At 50.6% G+C, this 25,023-nt stretch overlaps 1 protein-coding gene across 1 annotated transcript in view; it reads left to right on the top strand.

Moving 5' to 3' along the window:
• The window catches only part of CDH23 (cadherin related 23), a 213,592-nt gene that overhangs the window by 4,562 nt on the left and 184,007 nt on the right, over window positions 1-25,023 (top strand). The window contains exons 2-3 of the mRNA XM_069795810.1: window positions 6,503-6,574; window positions 11,552-11,629. Of these exons, the coding sequence (XP_069651911.1) occupies window positions 6,508-6,574; window positions 11,552-11,629 (145 nt within the window). The 5' untranslated portion in view covers window positions 6,503-6,507. The remainder of the gene's footprint in view (window positions 1-6,502; window positions 6,575-11,551; window positions 11,630-25,023) is intronic.

The raw sequence follows: 25,023 nt of genomic DNA, 5'->3' as shown, positions 1-25,023 counted from the left end.
ATCTTCTTTGGCAGGGCTTTGAAGTGTAGTTGGTTACTGATTGTCAAGAGCTCCTGGTTCTGTGGCTGATGGCTTGCTCTTGAAGTTGATGCTGAATTTTTTATTGCATTGCTCACATTGTTATGTGTGTACTTCTTAGAGTGAAGCTTATAACGTGCTTCCTCCTGCCGCTGCAAAAAGGTGATGCTCGTGTTCAAAGCTGCACCCGAGTGTGGCAAGGAGCAAGGTGCTTGTTATTCTGTAAATGGAGTGGGCAATACCTAGATGAAAGCTTTTTTTTTTTTTAATTCCACTTCACATAGGTCTTCTCTTCATTTTTTTTTTTCCCCCCTCTCCTTTAAAAACCCCAAACCAAACAGAAGTCGTGTGCTTGCATTTGAAGCAGCACAGGCAGGAATGCCCTAGGATATGTAAGCACAGGCTGCGTGGCAGCGTTACAAACTCGCTCAAAAATGTCGTGTCGGAGCCTGAGGATGTTGGACACTTCTGCATCGTTTTGATGGTGGTGCTTGGAAGTCCGGCCAGGCTGCTGCCCGGCCTCGGTCGGCAGGCAAGCCTGCCTTCTTCCAGGCAGGGCACAAGAAGAAAGCGTCTGGCCTCCTGTTCCCCAGCAGATTTTGGGTCAGGCCTTCAGCATCTTTACATTTGCCACTTTGTCCATTGCCGTATGTTTTTTAAGAGTCTGGAGAGAGGCTCCTGTGTTGTAAGACCAGACTGTGCACGCCGCTTCAGAGTTCAGCTTTCTACCTCCTCCTAAAGCAAGAATTCCCACCCTTCTTCCCTCTCCTCCTTGTCTCCTTTTTTCCTTTAAGCTAAGCTCTGTTGCTCTTGGCTGCTTTTCCACCTTTTCATCCCACGTTAGCATCATCCGCTCTGTAGCCCTGCTGCTCCTTTCCTGCCTCGCTGCCATGTGCTGGGCTCTGTTTTGGTGCAGCCCAGGAGCCAGGAGAGCCAGGAGCCTGTTGGCTTGGTCTCATACCCCATCCCAGGCTGCCTCCGAGTTTAGGAGCTGCCGTTCTAGATTAAGTGAGGTTTTGTGATGGAAAATGGTTGCTAGTCACCATAGGCATCATAGCAACCAGTGCTGGAAACTCAATAGAGCCAGTGCTGCCCCACTCAAAAAACCCCCAAACTAAAAAAACAACACAAAAAACCCCACCCCACCCCCAAAAAAAACCCCAAACCAACCCCAAACCAGGCATCTCCTCTTCCACCTACCCAAGAAAGATACTGTCTTTGCTGTGGAAGGGTCGGTGGCCATGCTTGCTGCAGCAGGGAATGGGGGTCCACCTTCCTAAGCCCCCCGAATGTTATTTTAATATTGCATGAATGAAGAGGTAAACTGGATGCTTGTGCTTGTAGCACTAAATGACTTTCCTTGGGGATACCGCAGTCGGGGTGTGCTGCAGCAGAAGGTTTGCATTTTGCTAATGCAGAGCTGGGCAGTTACTGGGATTATCTTATGGCAGTTGCAATGACTTGGACAATCAGTTTCACTTCCAACCCAGACAAAGTTTTCCTGCATGGACTGAGAAGTTCAAACATGGCATTTTCTTCTGGTCTTGGGCTGTTGGTTAAACAATATGTTAATGTTGTCTTGGCGCTAATGTTCGTTTCCTATGGGAAAGCAAACCTCTCACAGCCCCAGTCAAAATGTTTCCATTCCTGTCCTTGTTTTGAAATGGGAGTAAACTGCTGGAAATGTGGGAAACTTTGGTGTTACTGGTTGTTGGTAAGTAATAGCTCTAGCTTTTTCCCTGCTAGAAAAAAAGGTTTAAATATGACCAATTAGCACTAGGTATGATGCACAGAGCAGCTTGGACTCGCTGTCGGCATCCCCTGGGCTGGGTGGGGAGAAAACACCCGTGTCTCCAACCTCAGCTTTGCTTTTGGGATGAAGGAAGGGGAGAGAGCACCTTTCACACTCTTTCTCCTACAAGCACCATCTCGGGGCTTAGGTGGGTTGTAGCAGCCATCGGCAGCCGTGCCCACTGGCTCCCTGTTCTGTGTGCATCTGCTCCCCCCCCCCCCCCCCATACATACAAATATGCTGGCCTGTATTTATTTAACAAGGGAATTTTTTCCTTCACTGCAGGGAATAGAAGAAAAAAAGGGCAAATTTTTTCACTGGGAACAAATCTCATTTTCAAGAGTCCTGACAAAATGAGCCATAAAATTACAATATTTCAAAGTGCTTCGTAATTCTAGTGCGGACGGCTCTTCATCATGGAATCTGAAAGCTCAGAAAATATAAAACTCATTAGATTAAAATAAACCACCTACCGCACGGAAGAAAAGCTTATTTATCAATATCAATTTACTTCTGATTACCCTGTTCTGCAATTTGTTATTTTTAGGAATTATGATTTGTGTATAACTCATGCCAATATTGGGGGGGGTGGTGGTGGAATTAACTTTTACTTTTTTCCTTTTGAATCCTACTTATTGTAAAGACCTGGCCAAGAAGCAATAGGAAGAAGAAAAGGTGAATTTCTAGTGGTGCTTCCCTTTGAGGAGCAGAGGGATGGAAAAGCCGGGAAAGCGGGAGCCGCTGTGCTTCTGCAACCGGCTGTGTTTTGGCGTGAGGGTTGGTGCCAAGCGATGCGCTTTGCAGAAGAGGGTCGTGGGGGCGGTTTCTCTGATGCATGTTTGGTGGTGACCTTTGTTGGAACATCTTCCAAGGTGGCCAACGTGACGGAGGAGAGCCGGTATGGATGGTGTGCCAGGGCGAGAGGGGTCTTCCAGCGGCTGGCTGGATGCCGTGGGCACGGTGGGCTCCCGGTAGCACCTCAGGGACTTCCATTCTGCCTACGAAGGAGCAAATGTTGTAGGTGGGCAGCGCTGGCTGCCGGGCTCCCCTCTTTGGGGGACGTGATTTGTGCCGCATCGCAGGAGAAGGGGCTTTTTGGGAAGGCGCGTACAGTTTTCCTCGCATGGAAGCCATTTGGGAGACGCTTTGATTTACACTTTCATTTCTTCTTTATGCTCCTGGAACAGCGCAGAGCAAACAGAGAGGCTGACGCTATAAATTTTGAGGCGCAAGTGTCGCGGTGCCATTTGGGGAAGGGAAGACCAGGTGGGGGGGAGAGGGGCAGGGGGTTTGGGGAGTGATTAAAAATGCCAGCAGCAGCTCGAACGTGAGAGCATCTCTGCCAGCAAGGCACAGCCGTCGCCGAAGCTGCTGCCGCTGCTCTGATGGAGGCAATTAAGTGCGTTTTGTGTGCGTGCGAGCCGTTCTCGTATGCAAGCGCCCCAACAGTGCATTTAAAAATAACCAATACAGGTGCACAGCCTGGAAGCTGGTGCTTAAGCACCCCGAGAGCAATATGCGGTCCGGGCTCAAGAAAGTGGCAGCATCTCTTCTCCAGGGTTTCGCAGAGGTGAGACGCTAGAAGGCTCTTGGAGCCTTGTTGCCAACTTCACTCGGATTAATGTGTGCTGAGGACCGGAGCATGCGCTGGCAGGGCTCTCTCTGCGTAGCCAAGCAGGTGGGATCTTTGCCACGTTTAGGGATGCAGCCGTGCTGTTTAAACAGAGAAAAAAAAAAAAAGCCACTTCCCAGGCTTGGGAAGGAGGCATTTGGGGCAAGTGGGCTGAAAAACCTCTGCTCGACCTGAGCTGGTTCCTAAACTTTCAAGCCCTGGACTTCTTTGCAGAGCGGTGTTTCAGCGGTAGAGGCTCCTCCGATTCCCATCCATCACCATTTAATGCGGTTCTGTCTGCTGCTTCCCGTGCCTTGGGGAGCAGTTGCCAGCGGACTGGGAAATCTCTGGTTTAACATTAGTGCTTTTGCAGCCAGGAGACAACAGTTAAGTTCCCAGAGATGACTTGCCCAGAGACATTATTATGCTGGAAACTGCACCGAATGCTTCCTACAAAGAGCCTCTTTCAGGCAGAAGGTGCAATTTAATATGCTCTTAGTCACAATTTTTAAGTTCTCCCCGGAGGTTTCTCAATCCCGTTCCTAAATTTGCAATATTTGAGTGAACCATCTCGGAGAACCAGTGAAGAGCTGCAGTATTAATGAAGACAGACAAAATCAAAATGACATTTCAGGCAATTACTTACATAATGAAGTGACTGACTTGGAATATACAATATTTAGATTTATCGTGACACTCGAAAGGGGATGCTGTCAACCGCCTTTATTTCTACATCACGTAAATTGTTTTTCCACTGCCCTGTTGCTTTTTAAACATGGTCTGTGAAGCCGGAAAATAATGTTTCTGCTCACTTGGGCTGATAGCAGTGCTGTTTTAGAAGAAAGTTAGCATTTTCCTCAATGGCATTTTGGCCCAGCAGAAGGCAGAGGAAGAGCTCGAGGTTGGGCTGCCTCGCTCCTCTCCATCGCATCCTTTCTGGCGGCAGCACGATGAGCTTTGGCTCTGCACCCCGGGTTTGATGCTGGTCAGGGGGACGCGGGGGGGCTGAAACAGCAGCGTTGTCTACGTCAGAGACTTTCTCCTCCCTGAAACCTATCAAAGAAGGGGGAAAGTGGAGCAGTTTGGGGTTTTTCTTTGTTAGAAGAGTCTATTCTGCTTTTGTTGGCCGAATCTAAAGATTTAAAGGGCCTGATAGCATGCCTGGCTCTTGGGGAAGAGGTAATTTCTGTTTAGAACCTGGGTTTTTTGGATGCTCTGCTGGCACCGAACACTCAGAAGTCAGAAACTTGACGGGGGGGTGGGCAATTGAACTCTTCTGCCCTGTCCATGTTTTCTGAGGAGACTGGCATGATACACCTAAAATTTAAGCAGCGCTGATCCCAAATGTCTTCTCAGGCTTGTGCTGAATTTCCTAAAGATACGCAAAAAAGACCACAGCATCATTTTTCTTGCCTAGATGCAGACCTCTTCCTTCCAGACACTCTCTTGTGGCAAAATAGCAGAAGAAATTAGAATTTAGGGCCCTTTCTATGGTGACCAGAGCTGTTACGAACTGTCTGCTGTGACACATCCATCAGTAAAAATACAATGTGCGGAGCTATTGCTTTGAAGCTCCTTTAGGAGCGTCCTCTCGTTCTTGCTGGGGTGCGGGCTGCCCTGCAGAGGTAAGAACTCCCCCTGTGGGGTGCCCACGCATCTTTTAGGGTGGCAATGGGGTGCAGACCCCTCCACCCTTAGCTGGGCTCACAGCTGCAGCCTGCGCCCAGCACGGTGCCACGCTTTGGGGTAACCGCGCGCTGTCGTCGCATTTAGCGCGTGTAGAGCAGCGAGCGCTGGGCGAACCAAAACTTGCTGTGTATGGGACCAGTCACAAGCGTAACGAGTCCCTGCTTAGGCTGATAAATAGATGTGATTTATGACTTGTTTCAGCCCTCACGGCTCAGGTCAACGCTTGGTCTCGGCTGGGAGCTGCTTATGCATTTAACTACAGGTTCATCTCTCTGTTTGCTGCCCAAAAGGCTGGCTGTCACATACGCTCTCTGCCGTTCGTGTCCCTGGGTTTGCTGCTGTGTGGGTGGGCTGAGCTGGTAGGAAAATGTTCCCCTGCCCCACACCTTTCACAGCGTCTGCAGAAATATGGAGAGCTTCGGAGACGGGTCACTGAGATGTCCTGTCTGCTTCAGGCTCTCTGTGAGCTGCCTGGGGGTTTCTGTTGTGCCTATATGCTCTGTGTAACATATATGATTTATACTTGCCTGCGAGGGGGGACGTTTTAAAATACCACGTGTATGAATTTCCTTGCAAAGGGGGACTTCGCTGAGGTTTTGTGGGGTTGGTTTGGAAAGAGCTTTGTATTTAATGGTCTGAAAACCGTGCAAGGATGCAGCCGTGCTAAGCAGCTGCCTGTTACTGTTTTATTCTGTTGCCTCGTCGTGAGGAGTCATGCGCTGTATCGAATGCGAAGCTGGGGAAATTTGAGAGGCAGAGCAGGATGCAGGCACGTTTGCAAGCCTGTCTGCTTCCAGTGCTCTCGCGAGTGCCTGTCTTGCAGCCGTCCGGGTGGTTTGAAAGGTTTGAGAGGCTGTACTTTGTCCTCCGAAATCCCGGTGCCTCTTCAGCGATTCTGGGTCAAGCTTCCCACGCGGCTTTGCCAAAACTTCTTAAACCCCAGTGCTGATGGCTCGCTGCTGTGTCGCTCCTGGGTAGCAGCGGCTCTTCCTTACCCTCAACATCTCCCTCGCCGCTCGAGCGGCTCCGCTCAGCTGGGGCTGCTTCTGCTCCGGTCCTGACCGCAGAGGTCACGGTGGCTTATTCCCTAGCATGAGCTGAGCAAATATGCTTTGGAAAGCGGAAAATAAAAAATGTATCACCTATGCCAGATCAATCCTGGTTTCAGTTTGGAGCTCGCCAAGAGGGTGGTTGGGGCTGCACGAACCGAGAAAGTGATGGGGCTCTCTTGGGTGAAGTGCCATGTATAAAAGCTAAGCGTTAACAAAACGGTGATCTCCTGGCTGTCCCCCTGCAGTGCTGGGGCAGGGCTGTATCCCCGAGCCTGTTTTGGGGAGACAAGGTAACATCCATAAAGCGCAGGACCTGACGCTGCTTTTCTGCTTTGACAGGAACCATGAAGCGTCGCGCTGCTGCCGGCAACTTTCTGCTTCTCGTCTTCTTCCTGGAGCTGGTCTCTTTGGGTAAGTCATCTCGCCGTCTGTCCAGCGCTGTGCTCTTCTCTCTCCCCTCCTCTCCCTGCTCGGGTCTCATGTTTGCAAGGTACAAGGCTAATATTTGCTGTGTTTGTGGCCTCGTGATGAATATCCGAAGGCAGAGCAGCTTTGCTGTGGTGATGGGGAGACGCGGCTGTGATGGGTGAGCAGATTGCCCATCTCCATTGCACGCAGTCTCGGGGACCTGCACGTTGTGCTCCCGTGCAGCCGCTTTTCTTGCAGTCAGTAAAAGGGCACACGTGGCATCAGGTGGCTGTTCCTGGGAGAGAGCGGGTAGGACTGGAAAGCGGCTTGGAGGAGGAGGACGCGCTGGTGAACCCGACGGTGGGAGATGCTGCTGGTGTATCCCGGTGGGAAGACCTTGGCAACTTCCAGCTGTGGGTTCATGAAGTCAAAGCTGGTGGCGGACCTGGCAATAGACACGGTGTTAGGTCATTTCACGTAAATAAAACCTAAAGGAAATTAGAGGGAGCAGGAGCGGATAAAAGGCAAGGATGTAAACCAGAAGCTTGTTAGCAGAGGTATTACTGGCAGGGCTCTCCCTGTGCTTTCAGCAGCAAAATTATTACCCAAACTGTGCTTTAATATATGCTGTGCAGGAAATAACTCCTCTCCGAGCTGCAAAACCTCTTTTCTAATTCCAGCTGGAGGGAAGGGCAGGGCTTTGGGCAGGCAGAACCTCTGGGGTCAGCTTTCAACCCGGTGCCAGGCTCTGCCCTGTGAGCGTGATGCTCTTGGTCTTCCCCTGGTACTTCAGGCAGGGGGCTGTGGGGTCCAGCCTGCCCCCCAGGTGGGAGCTTGGGGGACGACCACCTTCTGGGGTAGCAAATGTGCCTCTTGGGCCGGGTTTTGGTGTATCCCGGGATGCATAAGTACTGTAAACATACAGTAAAGCCCCGTGAAATTTGGGATTGTTGCATGAATGGGCTAAAGCCCCTGGGTACTGGTGGGGGGAGAGGGAGGCCAGGGCGGGTGTGCCTGTGTGGCGCTTGCTGATAAACAATAGCGAGCCTGTGTCCATTTGATAGCGCTGTGCCCTTTGGAATAAAGGCTTTTTTTTCTTTTTTTTCCCCCTACTAAAGCCTCAAGATGGCTTGCCCAGATTGGCAGCCTGATTAAGCAGTCAGTGGATGACATTAGCTGTGACTGACAAGCGCAGTCAATCTCCCTCTGGTGTCATATTGGATCAAGTATAGCCTCACTAGTTAACTGCCCTGTCACTCCTCTGGAAGGGGAAAAATAAGTAAAAAAGACAACCCAGTGAGTCCTTTGCCCCAGTCTGAGCCTCCTAAAACTAGCCCCCTGGAGACATCACTTGCCACGAGCGGTCCAGTACATCCCATTGGAGGCGGAGTGGTGGGTCTTGCTTGCCTGGCTGGGGACTTGCTCCTTCGTCCCGCCCTGTGCGGTCGGTCGCAGCACCCGTAGCTGGTGTGTGCACAGCCCTGCCCTGGGTGCCCGGCTGGACGCAGCAGATAGGCAATAGCAAACTGCAAAGCCTTGGAGAGGCAGCACAGGGAAATGGGGATTTGGAGGTTTGCAGGTCAGCAGCGTGTCAGCCCCTCTCCCCTGAACCCTGCCCTGCCCAGGGCTTGGTTGTCATCTCCCTGAGGAGTGCCTGCCCGTGATAAGCAAGTGCTGGCACAACGCTTGTGCCTGGGATCGGGAGAAGAAGTGTGTGGATGCCCTGCCATACACCCTGGGGGCTGTAGGTGATGGAGGTGCTCTTCCCAGAAGACTTGCAAAGCTCCTGGTGAAGCAGTTGGCTAGGAGAAATGCAGAAGTGCAGCCCGAGTGGGCTCGGTGTGTTTGGAAGAGGGTGGTTTAGCTCTGGCGTGGCAGTGGAATCTGCCCACTCCTGCCCAGCTACTGCTGCAGTCACCAGAGATGGGCAGAGACCTTCATCGTCTCCAGGTGAGGAGGAACGGAGGGGTGCTAGCTAGAAGAACAGCTCTGCAATTACCATGTTCTTGCATCAGGAGTGGCCAAGGATGAGAGTAATGACTCTGAAGGGCAAAGAAGCAGCAGGTTCTATGGGAGTAACGTGTAACAGGCATGCAGGGAAGAAAATCTCCAAGCATGTCAAAACAATGTTGATCATGATCCCTTGGAGCCTGTTGGTAGCACCTAAAGGAGGAATAAAGGGTTACAAGAGTGTGGTGGAAGTGATGGCTTTCTGCCATGCACCTTGCTGGGGGGCCACGAGCAAGAGCCATGTTGAGGGATACAGCAATGATCTGTCCCAGGGTATGGCTGGGTGGTTGTGGCAGTCTGGCAGAAGGAAAATCCAGCTGATGATCCATTAGATGAAGCCACAGATGACAGCTGGTTCAGAGTGATGCTTTTGGGAAGGCGTGAACTCGCTTTCAGAGTACATGGTGGGTGGCTGTGATTCCCAAATTAATTTGTGTGAAAGGACTGGCATGCCCAAAGCCAACAAAACATTGTCAGTCCTGGATTAAATGTGAAAGGAAAACTGGGATCCTAGAGTAGGTGCCAGGACGTATGTGTGGAAGACTTGTGTTTCGCAGACTGGCAAAGCACCTTTTGACAGCAGCCAGATTACGAGAATAAGACCTCATGGCTAGATCTGAGATAGCGAAAAGATTCCCAAAGGCGCCCCAGGGATGCAGCCCTCGGCAGTGGTCTGGGCTGTGGAGGAGCTGGAAATAGCTGTGGCTGGGATGTGAGTGTTGTGGCTGGCCGGGGAGGGAAGGCTGATGAGGCTGGAGCTTCAGCCACAGCATCCCTTTTTTATTTTTGGGAGGGTTGGTTTCCATTCATCATAGCGTGCATCTTTTGACCTACATTTTTGTATCCTTCAGACGCTTTCTCTCCCCTCCCATCGCGCTCTGCCCTTCTGAACGCTGACAGTCCAGCAGTGTGGTGACAGTCTTGCTCTTTATCCTGGGATTTGCAAGCCAAAGCAGAGTCCTGCCTCCAGACCCTCCCTCAGCTTTCCCCAGCTCTCAAGTGCCAGCCACCCTCCTCTCTTAACACACAGCTCCTGTATGCTCGCAGACTGGTGGTTTGAATGCCTCCCAGCACTCGATGCAGTTGGATTTGGGAGATGCAACTTATTTTTAGTATGCTGGTGATATTAAGAAATGTATTTTGAAATAGAGGGGGTTGCAGAAGTGAGTCCCCTGTGGTAAGGGCTGCTTGGTGTGTTTTAGCCTCATCTGCCCCCTTCAAAGCCTGCTGACCCCGGCACGGCAGCCAGCTACGAGCGTGCTTCGAAGCCTCCGGAGATGCCATTAGCTCTAAATAACCCATTTTGTTGGGGTCCTTCTCATTTTCTTTCCAGGTACTTAATTCCAGCAGCTGAGATTTAAATGTGCCCTTGCAAGAGTGTGCTGCCTCTAGTGCTTTCCCGCTTCTCGAGGTGTTTAACAAACCTAGCGCCTCGGGAAAGAGGGCAGCGCTGAAAATCCTGTTACGGAGGGAGCCCCGGAGGAGCCCAGGCTGCTCCCCCATCCTGTGCCCATGGCCCCCCCACCCCGAGCGGGTTTCCCATGGGTGCTGAGCAGGTTTGTGTGGGAGCACAGCTGGGACCTGCGCTTGAAAGGTCTCGGGAACATCTTGCTCCGTCGGGAGCTTGGGCAGGCGAAGAGGATGCTGAAACTTGGTCTGGTTCTTGTTTCTTAAGGTGGGATGCTGAAGCGCAGGGCGTGAGGGTAGTGGCAAAGCGTAGCACGGTCAGGAGGGAAACCTGGAAGTCCGATTCACCCGGGGTTTGCTATGCTTTTGCTCCAAGCAATGTCTTTGCTGTTGCAGCACAGCTGGGGTAACGATGGAGGTGATGCTCTGTAACGGCTGTGTTGGAAGGAGCCTGCCTGGATCTGCATCTGGTGTGGTGGGGGTTTGTGAGGGGGTGTCACGCTGCCACTCCGGCAATCTTTTATACTTGCACGATCTTGGGGTTTGGCTCGGCTCACGCCAAAGGCAGTTAGGAGGGATCGCAGCAGGAAAGCGCTGCCCCATCGCTTCCAGCGAGTCCCCTTGCCAGGGGCTCTGCTCGGGACCCCGGTCCTGCCCATCCCCTCCTGGGACTGGCTCCTGGGACTCCCCATCAACAAGCATGAACTATTTTGGCGAGACCAGTTCAAACCTCCGCTTCCCCATGCACAGCCCTATTTTTGATGCTTGGCAGCTGAACTGCATTTCTTAAAGCCTGCAGGCTTGGCTGGCTCCAGCTGCGTATCGAGGAAAACCCATCCCTCAGACGCAGCCAGCTCGACACCAAACCTTCTTGGAAAGTTGTTGTGTTTCTCTCCTGCCACCTCTTTTCCTGCATCCCTCAAATGGTAAATCTTTCCTGGTTGACTTTTTTTCCCAGTTCAGGCTGCGGTGGTTGTTCTCCTACATGTTCTGCGCTTGACTCTGCCACCTAATGAGGCTGCGGTGCAGGGTGCCGTGGTTCGGGGACAGGCTTGCAAGCTTCCAGCTCCGTAAAAAAGGGAGCAGAAAGAATTGAGCCTGGTTATTAAAGGTGAAAGGAGGCAATTAGAGGGAAAGGCGATCGGGTGATGGGAGTGGGGAGGTGCACCAGGTTTTGCTGGGATGGCTGACAAGGCAAAAGGCTCTCAACCGTGGGAACAAAGCAAAGGTATTAATCATGCGCTAAAACAATAATTGATGTTCCTGGTCCCTGAGCTGTTGGCTTCCCCCTTCCCCTCTGCCTCCACCCTGCAAAAGAAAATACTAAAAAAAGAAAGGCCGGCGGAGGGAAGCAGCTCCCCAACCAGCTTCTATGGAGGACCCCACGGTGCTTTCTGTCCTCCTCTTAGCCTTCATCTCTGGGGTTAGCCCTCGCTGTCACGATGCCAAGCAGTGAGCCCGGTCCCCCATGTGCGTCTCTCTGTGCCCTGAGTCTCTCCCAGCTGTGCTGGCCCATGTATGACGTGCCAGGGAAATAATATCTTGCTTTTGTCCTCTTCCCAGGTCAGGGCAATCGGCTGCCGTACTTTGTAAACTACTTCTTCGATACCTACCTGCTGATCAACGAGGATACTCCTGTGGGTAAGTGGGGCATGCCCGTGGGCAGGGGGTCTGCTGCTGCTGACCCCCTGATGGGAAAGCATTAAAGGAATGCTTTTCTTCTGATTGACAGATGTAGCTTATTTTTCTTTCTTTATTTAGCTAGGGATCAGTTTTTAGTAAATGCAGAAATCGACCCGGTCATTCTCGGCCTCTTTCCAGGCTCTCAGTCCATTAAACTTGTGCTCTTCAATCAGGGCTCGTGACTGGCTTTTAATGCGGGAGGAATCGATTGGGAGCGGAGGGTGGCTGGGATGGAGGCTACGGAGGCCCCTTCTCGCATCTACCGCTGCCTTCAACCATGCAGCCCCAGCAGCACCCCCCTAAAAAAGGGCTCTTGCCACAGCTAAGTTGTCACCAGAGCTGTCGAGGGTTGGAGGACTCTGGAGATGTCTCCTCTAGTGACTGCTCAGCTCAACCAGGGCTTCCAGCCGAGGCTTCTGTCTCTTCTTGGGGTTGCATCTTTTGCAGCCCATGGTGTCCCGCTTGTGGGATTTGGGGTGATGTCTGGGCAGGACGTGGAGTCTTGGTGGCGAGTTTTGGATAGACGGTGTGGAAGCTCCTGGGTGGTAGCTGAGCTCTGCGCGGAGATGTGTCCTCGGGAGAAGGCTTGCTGGAGCGGCAGCGGTCTGCCTGGGGAGTTTTGCCTTGCAGTGATGCTCAGGTTTATTTGCAATGGGAAATAGTACTGAAAACCGCTGCTCGGGTGCCTTTGTTCGCAGCTTGCCTTCTGCAGTGCTGTGAGTAATGTAAGGAAAGGAAGGACCTGACTTCGCTGTAATTTTTTTTCTAATTTTTCCCCTCCCGCTGACTTGCAACCATGTCATTTTTCATGGCAATTCTTCAGCGAGCCCACCCCTTACGGGTTGCTTCACACCTGGATTCTTTGCTTTGGTCTCGGTATGCTCCCTGCCCCTCGATTGCCGGTGTCCCTGCAAACACACTTAGTGCTGGATGTGCCCCGGACAAGTCCCAGGGAAGGAAGCAGCTGTGCAAGAGCAGGAGCGAGAGCTGGTTGGGAACAGCTTAATGGAAACGCTTCCTCACTGAGTACGTGGTTCTTGAAGTACTTGAGCTTGAAATACCTTACGGGAATTGGACTGAACTCCTATTTTGGCAGAAAATGGGGGAAGATTTCTGACAGTCTGCTTTCCAGTGAGATACTGTGCGAGTAAAATTGTTTGTGGAATTACTTTGGGGGTTGAATTTTATTTTTTTTAAACTTCGTATTACACTGTACAGAAATGAAATTCACTCTTAAGAATATTGGCACCCTGGGATTTTGTTTTCAGATGCACCAGAGGGAAATGTCAGCCTTGAAAGTGTTGACAGTGTTTCTGTGTTTTCTGCTGTTGGTAGATATTTTCTGAGTTAGGCTTATTAACTTTTTTAAAAAAAAAAAAAGGCATCATCTGGAAACACCTTTCTTATATCCTGACTGGGCTGTAAGTAGCAGAACAGTATGTGGCACCTCTTACCTCAAAAAAACGCAGCTCCTTTTTCGAGGTCTGTTAGAAGTGCCCATCACCGTGGCGTTAAGCGAATGCCCGGTGCGGCCCCCTCCTCCCCTCCCGACGGCATCCGCACCAAACCCAGCGGTTCCCGCTTGCTGCCTGCCATGCCGAAAGGAATCTTAAGCAACAATTAAGAGATCATTCCCCCTCTAATCACTTACAAGAGTAAATTAGTCTTGTCAGGAGCTATTAAGACAGAGAGCTCAGAATTCATTAGACGAGATTGGGCCGAGGGAGCTGCTGGCGCTGCCGCCGGTCCAGGCTGATTAATTTCTCCCAAAACATCATCAATGCCCATCTGTTTCATTTAGGTCCAGGGAGAGCAATTTTCAGGTGGACTGACCCTCTAGTCAGTTATTTCACCCAGAAGTAATGGAAACACACACGCGCACGTGCGGAGGGAATAGGAGACGTGAGCTTGAGGAAGGCGAAAGCGATTGAAGGGGTCGGGGAAGAAATTGCAGGAGAGAGGGGAGATGCCTGGAGAGGAGGAGGAGGAGGGATAATGACTGCTTGGGCCATGGTGGCACGAGCGAGGCAGGGCACCGGGAGAGCCCACGTCAGCTGCCGGTAGCCGGATCGCCGTGTGTTTTACTCCAAAAGCAGCAGTACTGGCTGGTTAACGGCCCTTGGAAGAAGAGTTTGCAGGAGAGGGACTGTCCGTCTTTATCACGCCGCTCGCTGCCTTAAGCAAAATCATTCCAAGGGCCATTTTGTTGAAGCCCAAACCTTTTAGAGGGCTGCGGGTAAGGGAGAGCGGCGTGGATATTGATGCCAGGGGAGTTGCTGGAGGTGTCTGACAAGGGGCGATGCTCGCCGGCGTGCTGGCGTTACCTGTAGCCCTGGATTTGTCAGCAGGTGGGGATGGGCAGGCAGCGCTCTGGGTTTCTCTTGGTTGGGGTCCCCCCTGCTGCAAAAGGAACGTCTTCTTAGCATAATGTAATGACTGGAGTCTAATTGCCCAGCAAATGGATTTGCTGTATGCAGGACAGGAATGGGAAAATGAAGATGATCCATCATGTCAGGTCTGTAACTAGCCTTATAACCACCTAGCTTGGATTCACCCGAGTCTCTCTGAAAGCTTTCATGCCTCAACGCCTTGCAAAATGCATGACAAAAGAGGCCATTCAGATGAGTGCAATTCCACTTTCCCTTCATCCTAGCGATAACATTTTAGCATCACTGGAATAATGTTGTCTTAAAAGAGTGGGAAACGCTTTAATCATTGCACCCGAGCTGATAGCATGCACTTGGCTTTGCTCTCGGCATCGTTGCCCAAGTGGGCTGGGGACAATGTGTCCCTCCTGCCCATCAGACCTTGGTCCTGCATGCCCTGCTTAAAACTAGGAGAGGGGACTAAATCTGGAGGATCTCCTCTGTGAAGCCTGCTGAGGTTGAGCAGTGGGCAACAGAGGGGGAAAACCTGCCCGGATTTAGTTGCAAGGCTTAATCACCCCCCCGGGCAATGTGAGCGTGAGAAGATGCTGGTGAAGCTGGGAAAGGTGCCTGGGGTGGCTGGCAGGTGGGGAGGCCCGGCTCCTCCGGGGGCTTCTGCCAAGGCTGTCTGCTGTTTGGTTCCCTTAGTTATTTCTGGGCAGGAGAGTGTGCAGCTGAGGCTCTCGGCTCTCTGCCCCACCACCTTGCTGGGATGTTCTCCTGTGAGCATCACTGGGATGCCTCCAGCGCCTGGTGGGATGCTCAGCCCCGGGTTCCCCGAAGTTGGCTGCCTCAGCATCTCCTCCCACTTGTTAACCTGTGACGGCGTAGGGCCAAGGAGAACCTCTAACTCAGCAAGTCCTGCGGTCAGGGCTGCTGCTGAGCGACAGCCCCGTGCGGTGCTGAGTCAGCATTCGGAGCCTGGCTGGGTGCGGGGTTTTTGGGCTAAAGGCTTCGTGTGCTCCCCCGCCTCAGCAGCTTGGTGCCACCGTGATGTGGAGGGACGGGTGGTCGGGGGATGCTGAGCAGAGCACCTGCGAGGAGGAGGGGACGTGTACGTGACGGGAGGCAGGGGGTGGGTTGAAATCGTAAGAGCATACGTGCAGTGTGTGGGGCTGTGTTTTCTGCTCAAGGCCCCCTCGTTCTTTCCCTTCAGCTCTATGCCTCTCCCAGGAGGCATGGGCCATGCTCTCCATCCCCTGGGTTCACCGTGCTCAGAAAGCAAGGCGGGTGATTGATGGGGAATTTTACGTGCTTCTGCCCCCCTTTGCTGTGTGCAACTTTTGCTGAGCTGGTAAACAGACCATAAATAGCTCGTGTTTTGGGAACAGGGTGGGTATGCCTTTGCGAGCTTACAAAAAACCCTGCTCATTTGGGGACTTGCAGATGGTGACTTCCAAATGCTGTTGCAGGAATTTCAGTTAAATACAGTAGAAGAGAGGGTGATTGCTGGAGACACCCAAATCTCTTGGTGGCATTGACCGAGTCGCAAATTCTGCTGGGGAGCGTGCATGTGGAAGCAGTCTTGCTTGGGCACCTGGCTGTCTGTTGGCTGTGCCGTTGGATGTTTGAGGATCCAAGTCTGGCTCTTGGCACTGAATAGGAGAGCTTTGCTGCCTGACAAATTTCTGATGGTGTGGTTTGACTTTCTGCACTGGGGAACTTAGACTACGCTTTCCCAGGGCAAGCTGGAGCCCTTCCATGGTGGGCTACGTTGAGCATACCACCTCCTCTGCTCGCAGAAGGCGGCACGAGGAATTTGCGATGAAAGCTGATGTTTTTTCCAGGGAAACCCACACCAGCTAAGGGACTCTGAACGTATCCACTAAGTTCTGAGGGGCAGAGCTGAACCTTGCTCTTTGAGACCTACTTCACCAAAATGGGCCGTAGCGGACATTTCCCATGGAGTTGGGGCTCTTACTGTGCACCCCAAGTTGTTGCACCCCAAGAGGAGCCGGGGACAGTGGGGCACCGCTGCAGTGTAGGTGTACTTTGTCGGCTGGTGGTGATTAAAGTAATTAGGTTGATGCGTGTCACTTCTTGCCTTTCAGGGCCTTCTGGGATGGAGAGTTATTTCACAAGAGGACTGGGAGAGGGACTTGGCATTTAGCTGGCAGGGTGCTCGCTGGTAACTCTGCGCGTGGGTCTGAGGCAGCACATCCCCCTGATATTTGTGGATGACTTGACTTGATTCTCCATCCCAGGCAAGGGCCAGGCCAGAGGGCTTTTCTTCTCCAGGCAGGGAAGGCTGCCATCCTCCGTGCGCTGTATCTGTAGTTTCCAAAGCAATCATCTCTTCTGCCACAGCCTTTCACTGCAGTGCTGTGGTCCTGGGCAGCCAGATGCTTTGGCACCCAGGTAAAGTCCCCGGGGGTGCCGGGCAATTCAAGCTGCTGCTGAAGATATGGTTATCTGTGTGTGATTGAGCACAGGCTGTCTCGGCTAAACCCTGCCTGCATGTTTGATCCCGCAGCTGTAGGCATCTGAGGTGGCTGGGCTCCTCCAGGATGGCACTTGCCTAATGCATCACTGGAAGAAAAAAAAAAAAAAAAAAAAAGCGCTGGCTCTAGTCTCTGCATTCTTCTGGACTGATTAAATTGTTGCAGAGCTCTCTGGGCCAGATATCCACGCATGAGGCTTGTGGACATTCTGTTGGGGACAGCTTTGGAGGGGGGACAGTGGGCGTCTAAGCATGGGACCCTTTTCCCTTTGGTGTCTCCTGGCCCCCCTCCACGCTTGCAGGGGGATGCAGCTATCGCTGGAGAGGGGGGGCTGCCCTAGCATATCTGCTGTTGTGTCCCTCTTGCTCAAAATTAAATACTAGAGCTCAAAAGAGAAAATTAATTTCATCTCTGTGCACCACGGGGTTAAAAGTCACCCTGGCAAGACCGGAAAGCATTGTGGGCATCCTGTTAATGAGGTGCTAATTGGGTACTAAGGAGGTGTGACGCAAGAGCACAGAGGAAGGCTTTAAAGCTTGGGCTTAACTCCTTGAAAGGAGCAAGACAGCACAGGGTGCTTTGGGAGTCCAGGGCAGTGCAAGAGCCTATGGGAATGATACAAGGTAGGCTGGCTTTTAGCAAAATCTGGCAAGTTGGAAGATGCTTTGGGGAAAAATGCGGTGGCACTGGTAGTAGAGTGGATGGAGAGCTTGGGAAAGCCTACCTCTTTGTAAGCAGCGTGTGTTAAAGCAGTGGCTGTGCCCTCTTCGTGCTGGTGCTGCTGGGAACTTCTTTCCCGTGACTGCATACTTGGCTGAGTTTGTGGGGAAGGGTCTCTGTGCCTGTGTTTGGTCTAATTAAAGATACCACCTGCTTTCCCTGTAGAAGTGTTCCGTCCAAGGTGGCCGTGCGGTGGGTGAAGCCTCAGTCCAGCATCACCAGCTGCAGCCACGCGTTACTGCCCTGCCTGCAGCCAGGGCTGTGCTGAGCTGTTAACACCGGCCGAGTTAGCAGGAAAACTATCCCTCTATTTGTGTGCATGTGTGTTAGTCTGCTGAAACAGCTCCAAAAATGCTCCAGAGAAAAGCTAATACCCTTTCAGGAAGGCAAGGTGGGAATGTGCAAGTGGGAGGAAGGTGAGAGTTCAAGAGCCACAGGACCTTTCCCCACCCCAGTTACACCAATGCTATGTGCAGCTAGCATCTACTTGGTTCAAGGATTTTTCTTCTGGTTTTCAGCTAGACCAGCATTTAGGTATAGCTGATGGGAGAGCTGCAAGATCAGGTGGACATAGAAGTCACAGGAGTCAAGATGGTGCAAGAGGATAAGGGAATCCATCCCTTTGCTGTGGTGTTGCCTCAGATCAGCTTCAGCTGATGATGAAACCACGCTGCTGCATGCTGTATATAAATAATCCCCAGCTGGGAGGGCAAATGCACAGCAAAACGAGTGGACCAGTGCATGGTGGAAGTTGGTCTGTGGCTGGTTACCTAGTTTGGGGACCGCACGGCAAGTGTCCCAGCCACCCCACTGTGTTAGCACCGATGTGGTGGCAAGGGTTTCATAATGGTAAAAACCTAGTAAAGCTTTTTTTTTTTTTTTTTTTTTTTTTTTTTTTTTTGGTGATCTGGCAGGCAAAAGGTCAATTGGCAAACATAGGTAGCCCCTAGGCTCCTTGGTTTGCTGCTGGTGGATGTTCTTAGCCATAGACCACAGGGGAGGAGACCAGCAGGGGTTAAATCTGGGCTGGGGTCCAGCCTGGGATATTTCTGGTAGGTCCTGCCCTGAGCTGGGTCTCCCTGAGGTTACCCTCTTCCCAAGGCCAGAAGTAGTTTGCTACCCTTGGTAGAGCCTGGGGAAACATTGCTTTTTCTGCTTTTAAAACCATCCCCTCAGCTGGACTGAATTTGGTGCCATCGGCGATCGTCAGAAAGGCGCGCAAAGCCCACCTATTTTAAACGGCCTCTGCTGCGAGCGGCTTTGGGGTTCCTACCGCCTTGTGTTTTGGGCTGGCGTTACGGCACGTACGTGCGGGCTGTTTTCCGTACGAAGGCAGGGACCGGTGTGCCCCTTTGGGCTGACAGCGCGAGTGTATACGCGTCCATCGCCCCAGCTGGGCGCGTGCATGTGTGCAGCTAGCAGAATTGATTTGGGCTTTTACAAAGGATAATTCCAGAGGAATACACTAGTCTCTGACTGTGAGAGAGATTGAGATATTTTTGAATAGGAAACCTGCTTTGCGAGCTTCGTTACAGGCATCGCTGAGAGTGGGTGTGAATATTCTCCTTTAGAAAGGGAGGCTATAGGAACATCACCTTCGTCCTCAGTATTAATTGAAAGCACTGTTATCCAACGGCTATTTACTGTTTAAAACTGAATTTGCAGGTTTCTTGAGTGCTCTGCAGAGGAGCAGCCTTGTTTCTAAGTGTGGCATCGACCCTAATGAACAACAGTAGTTGAGGAGTATTTTAAGAAGGGGATTTCGGCTCTTGTAACTCAAGCCCTTTAGGCCCATTGATGAAATTACTGGTTGAGCTGTAGAAAGTACAGCATCGTTAATGAAAACTTAAGGCTAGAAAATTAGTTATTCCCAACATCAGGAAACTTAAGGAAAAAAGCTCTCCTCCCCCCCCCCCCCCAAACCCTTAACCCTGCATCATTAAATTAATCACTTCATCAATCACTTAAACTTTCATATCTGCTTTGCTAATAGGCAATAACTTTAATGTTTACGTTTAAGAAGGGAAAGAGAGAGAGGGAGAAGGAAGAAAGTATATTTGCAATGTGGACTAATTAACATGTCAGGGTAACCTTGCTTTTGGTAACGGCCTCATCAAACCATTGGAAGGTTTGATCTCGCCACCTTTCACGTTCGAGTGTGTGAGCCCTTGCATGGGGGCTGAGCCCTTTCAAAAGAAACAGAGAAAGATGTGTGTTTGTGGTAATGAGGTCTGGGGTGATTTCTCTGTCTGAGATGACTTTAGTAGCATTAATTATCTGTACAGAGCTGCCTGTAGGAGCTTCGTTTGTGGGCTGGCTTCTTGCTGGGTGTTGGGCTCTGCTCCGTGTTACCTTGGAGTGTCCAGGCTTGGATGTCCACACCGTCCCAGCTCAGTTAAATCGGGCCTTTTTCCTGGCCAGTTGGAGGCATTAGCATGGGTGCCAAACCTGATATAGAGCAGGGATGACAATGTGAGTCAAGCTTGGTAAAGCAAAAAACACAGGGCAGGGGAAAAGTATATGTGCACGTATATGTGTGTATACATTCAAATTACGAAGCTGTATATATATATATCTTTGTGGAGGTATTAATATTCTAAGGGAATGTATTATGAGCCAAGAGTATTTCCCTGTACTGTAGGGAAATACTTGCTTATGCATACACTCATAATTTTTATTTTTGGTCTGTGTTTTCACTTTCAGTCTATCAATGGGACCTCTTAGGCAAAAAAAAAGCTATGGTTGCAAACAGTGATAAACGTGCTTGTACATTTTGCCAGATCAGGAACTTGATGTATTTGGGTTGTGTGAGCTTAGAAAAGAAGAAGGGGAAAAAAACCCAAAAGGTACACCCCACTACACCCTAGTTCTGTGTTTGCATGCAACGTTTTCATCTGAGATCTCTGCAATCTGGATCTGCTCCACCACTCTCTGGCTAATTCTCTTGACTGAGGAGCAAAGCAAAAACACGCGAGAGGAGGCAGAGCGATTCCCTTGCATTATGCAACGCTCGGGCAAAGTTCATGCCACGTCGGAGGAAAGCGACGGAGCATTACGCGTTACACTCTCGCGTCTCGGCACGTTTTGCCACCCAGCCTGGGGCTGCGGTGAAGTGGGAGGTGTGTTAGTGAAGGGTACTGGGAATAGATGGGTTTGAGAAGGGCTGGCATCCAGCTGCTTGCGCAGTTTGAAGTTTATCAATGAAATGCTGCAGAGGTGCGTGTCCGGCTCCCAAATTAGCCGAGTGAGAGGGGGAACAGCTCGAGGCAGTTCCCTGTGGTGCTGCAAAAGGTATTCCATGATAGCCTCCGTGACTTTTTTTACACAATTTTCAGACTTCTAGCCTTGTAAAAAATGAACCTTTTAATTAAACTTTCCGTAATTGGTCACTGTGGAAGTACTACTTTGTCTTTAACAAATGAAAAATTCAAACTATTCACCACCACTACCAGCTTGTTGTTGTTGCTTCTTGGTGTAAAAGAAGTCATCAAAAGCAAAACAAAAAAAAAGATCCAGCTTCTCACCTGCATCAAAATCATCTGAGCAATTAAAACATGAAAATTTACTTAGTCCTCATTACGGAAAACCACCATATTCCTGCATGAAACCAAGCAGGTAGAAGAGAACCCTTCTGGAAACGTATATATGTGCCACCGTGCTGAGATTGCAGAATAGAACTCGCACTGTTGGGAAGCGTCTAAGCAGAAAACTGCCGTTATCCCGGTGAGCATCCCCTGTTTGGGGCCCGGGTGTTGGTAGGCGTTGCGCTGCCCTGGCTGGGCTGATTGCGTGGGTGGCAGGGTTGCCTCCTGGGAAGCTTGTTTTATCACTGTTTCTGCAATTTTAGGGACCAGAGGACACGCAGGGTGGTCACCTCGATGTTGTCACAGGAATCCATCGCCTCCCCATCTCCTGGCTTTTAAACCGATTTATCGTCGTCGTGTGCTAATGCACCTCTCTGCCTTTGAATGGCTTAATGTGCTTGATTGGCAGGGGGAGTTAATAAATTGGTTCCTCTTGTCAAACTGCTCCCGTACATTGATGGCTTTTGAATTAACTGTAACCACTCGGGGGGAAAAAAAAAAGCTGGAGACAGCATTGTTGGACAACTCGATGAAAACATCTGTTCAATTTGCAGCAGTGGTCAGAAGAGTGAATAAGCTCCGTGCGCTCCCTCTCTAAAAGATTTATTAATATTGCTCTTTACGCAAGGGGGAAAGATTTCAAACACTTGACATTTAATGGTTAGTAACTCAATTTTATTCCATTCATCTGCATGGGTTTGTCAAGTGCCTGCTCTGTTGAGGCTCCGGTATTGTATTGCGTAGGCTGTCTTTCTGCGTGTGCGCAATTAGGAGGGCGATTCGGTACCTGAATACAGAGGAACCTCTTTCTTTTTTCTTTCTAATTGATTATTAGGTTTGAGGCGAGAGATCGTATTATGGAACGTAACACCCTTTCACAAACAGTGATGTGGCTTCGTTTCTTACTCCACTGTTCAGTTTCAAGCAGTTAATTTGAAAATACGAGGGGAAAAAGACTTTAAAATGTAGAAAGTCCAAGGCAGACTAACAATTCAGGGTATGGGGAGAAGCGAGGAGCGTTCTCACAGGCAGAGATTAATGGTTGTTACTAATGATTTTGGGAAATAGAGGGGAAGAAATAGATATGGCAGAAGACTGTAAAATAAGTAACAGCACTGCGGAAAACCTTGACTCTTGAAATGCACCTTTTCCCATGTGACAGCTGCATCAAATTAAACACATCCTACCGGATAAAACAATATTTCTGTACAAAAGAGCACTGATGTAAAACTCGGCGTAGTGGGGGACGGTAAGGCAAGTAAGTGAAGGGACCATGCAGAAAGCACTATCCTGCATACGTATCTCTCCTGCTGTCCCTGAAGCAGCTTTCCTAGAGGCATAAAGGAAAGGGTGGGGAAAAAAAAAAATATTCTCCCTGGCTTCTGCAAGTTGTTCTTTGTCTTGGAAAAATTGTTGCAGTCCCAGGGACACTGTCTGCAGTCCCATCAGGTACGGAGCTGGGAGTGACAGCTTGCAGAAAGCACATCAGCCAGAAGCCATTACCAGCCTACTTTGGTGGGGTGGGGGAAATAGTCATAAATTAAGGCTCTGTACTGGAGAGGGCAAGGGGGAAAAAAAAATCCCAAGCTGGTATCATCACGCTGCAACAGAAACCATAAAAATTGGCAGGATCCTCCCAAGTTTACGCAACCCTGACAGCGAGGGACAGAGGAGGGTGAGCCCCACGGGCACTGGGATGCTTCGCAGCCGTTTTCTGGCAGATGGCAGGTAGAAAAAGGTGTCCCCTAAGGGGCGGGGGAGGCTGTTGCCTCCCTGGATTTTAAACCAGGAGCTTGGTTTTGCATTCCAGGTTGTAAGCTGGAGGTGTATTTTTTTTTTTTATTTATTTTCCTTTGCACGCTGCTTGTTTCACACCTTGAGGGAGAAGAGAGCTGGTCCTGCTGCAGAGCAAGCTTGCAAGGTGTGGAGGGGAAGCATTTTAAATATAATTTGCTGATTTTGCTTTGCTTTTTTTTTTTCTTTCGAAAAATCCAGATTCTTTCAATTTCACTCGAAAAGTTGCCATCAGCTTGGGGAGTAGTTGGACTGAGCGAGTCATTAGCTGGCTGCGTGATTTCATGTCTCCATCTCCAGTGTTACCCTTTGCTTTATTGTAGCCCTTGGTACAGAATCTCTGGTTCTCAGGGATGCCCCTGGGCATCGCTTTGGGATCCTGCTGGGTGGGGGGACGGGGGCAGTGGGCTCCGTCTCCTGCATTGCTTCTGCTGGGTCTCACCCCCCACCCATGGCACAGAGCCTCATACGTTACGCTGTGGAAAAGGAAACCCTGTGAAGGGCTTGTATGGGACACGTGTAGCAGAGTCTTGAATGCAATTAATACGGCTCGAGAATAATTTCTTACTTTCAGGACAGCCCTTGACTATTCTTTTTAACATTGGGCTTTATGGCTCAATTTAAAATACTGGCTCCCTGTCCAAGAGTGAAAAAACATGGCAATAGCACATGTGTGCAGTGGTAAATATTACAGAAACCTGGTCTATCTTGCCAGGCTGCTAAGCTGGAGAGGCGTACAGGAGCTGTACATTTTGCAGGCTACACCGAGGTGGGGAAGGCTGGCTTGGCCTGCAGTATAAATAGCAATTAGCATCTGGATGCTTTTGCTGGACTTTCTCCATAAAATGGTATAAAGGTCCCTGGGCTCGAGGAGAACTGGGGCATTTTGCACGAGAAGATGTTTCCTTGCACATCGTGTCAGCAGCCTCTTGGATTTTGCATCCCTCGGGCAGTGCTTGGGCTGACACAGCCGATGATGTCTTCAGTAAGGACGTCAGGAGGGGGTTTCTTTCCCCAAAACTTTCTCCTCTTCCAGTGCCTCCTCCATAAAGGCCAGAATTTGATGGTTGTGGCTTTGCACTCGGCAGCGAGTGCCCAGCTTTTCTGGCCTTGGCTTCCTAACAGCAGCAGCAGTCTGGGGAAAAAAAGGCTCAGGGTCCGTTTGCTGTTCACAAAGAGCTCGTTAGTTCATATTAAAAGCCAAAAGTGCTGTGGTTGGTGGGCGTCCAGCTGTCCAATCAACTGGAATCCGTTGGAGATGCTGCTTTCCAGTGTTTTGGATTCCACCCCCCCGAAATATAAGCTCATCCCAGGGACCAGCAATACTGGAGATATGGTTTAGTCCTGGCTTGCCCTTCATGTATCCTGTATCCAGTGGCATCATCCAGGCAGGCAGAGGGACAATTTTCATTGGGACATTGATCCCAGAAATGAAAAGAGTGACTCCCATCCCCCCAAAAAAAGAAAAAAAAAAAAAAAAAGAAAAAAAAAAGCTTTGCTAGCACAGATCCGCATGCAGCCTCTTTTGAGCAAGAAACAACATCGATATTTGGCTATGCTGGCTGGAGGGTGCTAGTAGGGTTGTGTGAGGTGGTGACGAGGGGCTTGGCTGGGCAAGCCACTTCGCCAGGCGTGGTTTCATCCCTGTTATCTGTTAAACTCACTGCCTTGTAAAAGTGGAAGTGGCCCCAGGTGGTTGGATAATGGCATCTTTAATTGTGCTCTGAATGAGATTAACTTCTTATCTGACAGTTTGACATCTTTATTGTTATTAATGTGTGAATAATACAGCGCAGGTTTTTTTATACGTAACTTTGGTAGCAAATGTTTTCCTTTTGTTTAGCAGCGTCTGTTACTTTGCTGGTTAGCCACCTTCAGGTTCCCAGGCTCCAAGGGCAGGGACGCCTGAGGTCAAGGGATGCTGCTCCGATTTCTTTCCTTATTAAATGGTAATTGCTATTGCATTGCGGCTATTCTCATTTATTTATTCTTTTGAACGGTGAGTAGAGGTGGCGGCAAGCAAGTCCTCCGGTGAGTTTGGAGTTACTCAGGCCCATGGGAGGGGTGATGGGATGGGATACGGGGGGTGAGGGACCATGTCTCCCAAAAGCCAGCAGGGAGGAGCAATATCCGTGGGCAGAGAGGGATGGCTGGCACTGTTCCGGAGAGACGTTATCATGGCCCTAAAAACTGGGTATAGGCTTGCACCGTTTATCGTTGCCTGGCCAAAAGGGAGAAAATGATTCAACATGCTGTTGCCTTACAGTGGGAAAAGTGCTGGCCGTGGGAAAGAGCTGCTGCTGGGGAGGGGGCTTGGGGTGCTGCCAGCGATGGGCGCAGGCGCCAGCGGGGCTGCGGGTGCTCTGGCAGGGGCTGGGCCGGCTCTC

The sequence above is a fragment of the Haliaeetus albicilla genome, chromosome 11 (genome assembly GCF_947461875.1).
Source record: "Haliaeetus albicilla chromosome 11, bHalAlb1.1, whole genome shotgun sequence".
Lineage (NCBI taxonomy): Eukaryota > Metazoa > Chordata > Aves > Accipitriformes > Accipitridae > Haliaeetus > Haliaeetus albicilla.
The sequence above is the reverse complement of the archived record's forward strand: the minus strand, read 5'-3'. Positions and strand labels throughout refer to the sequence as shown.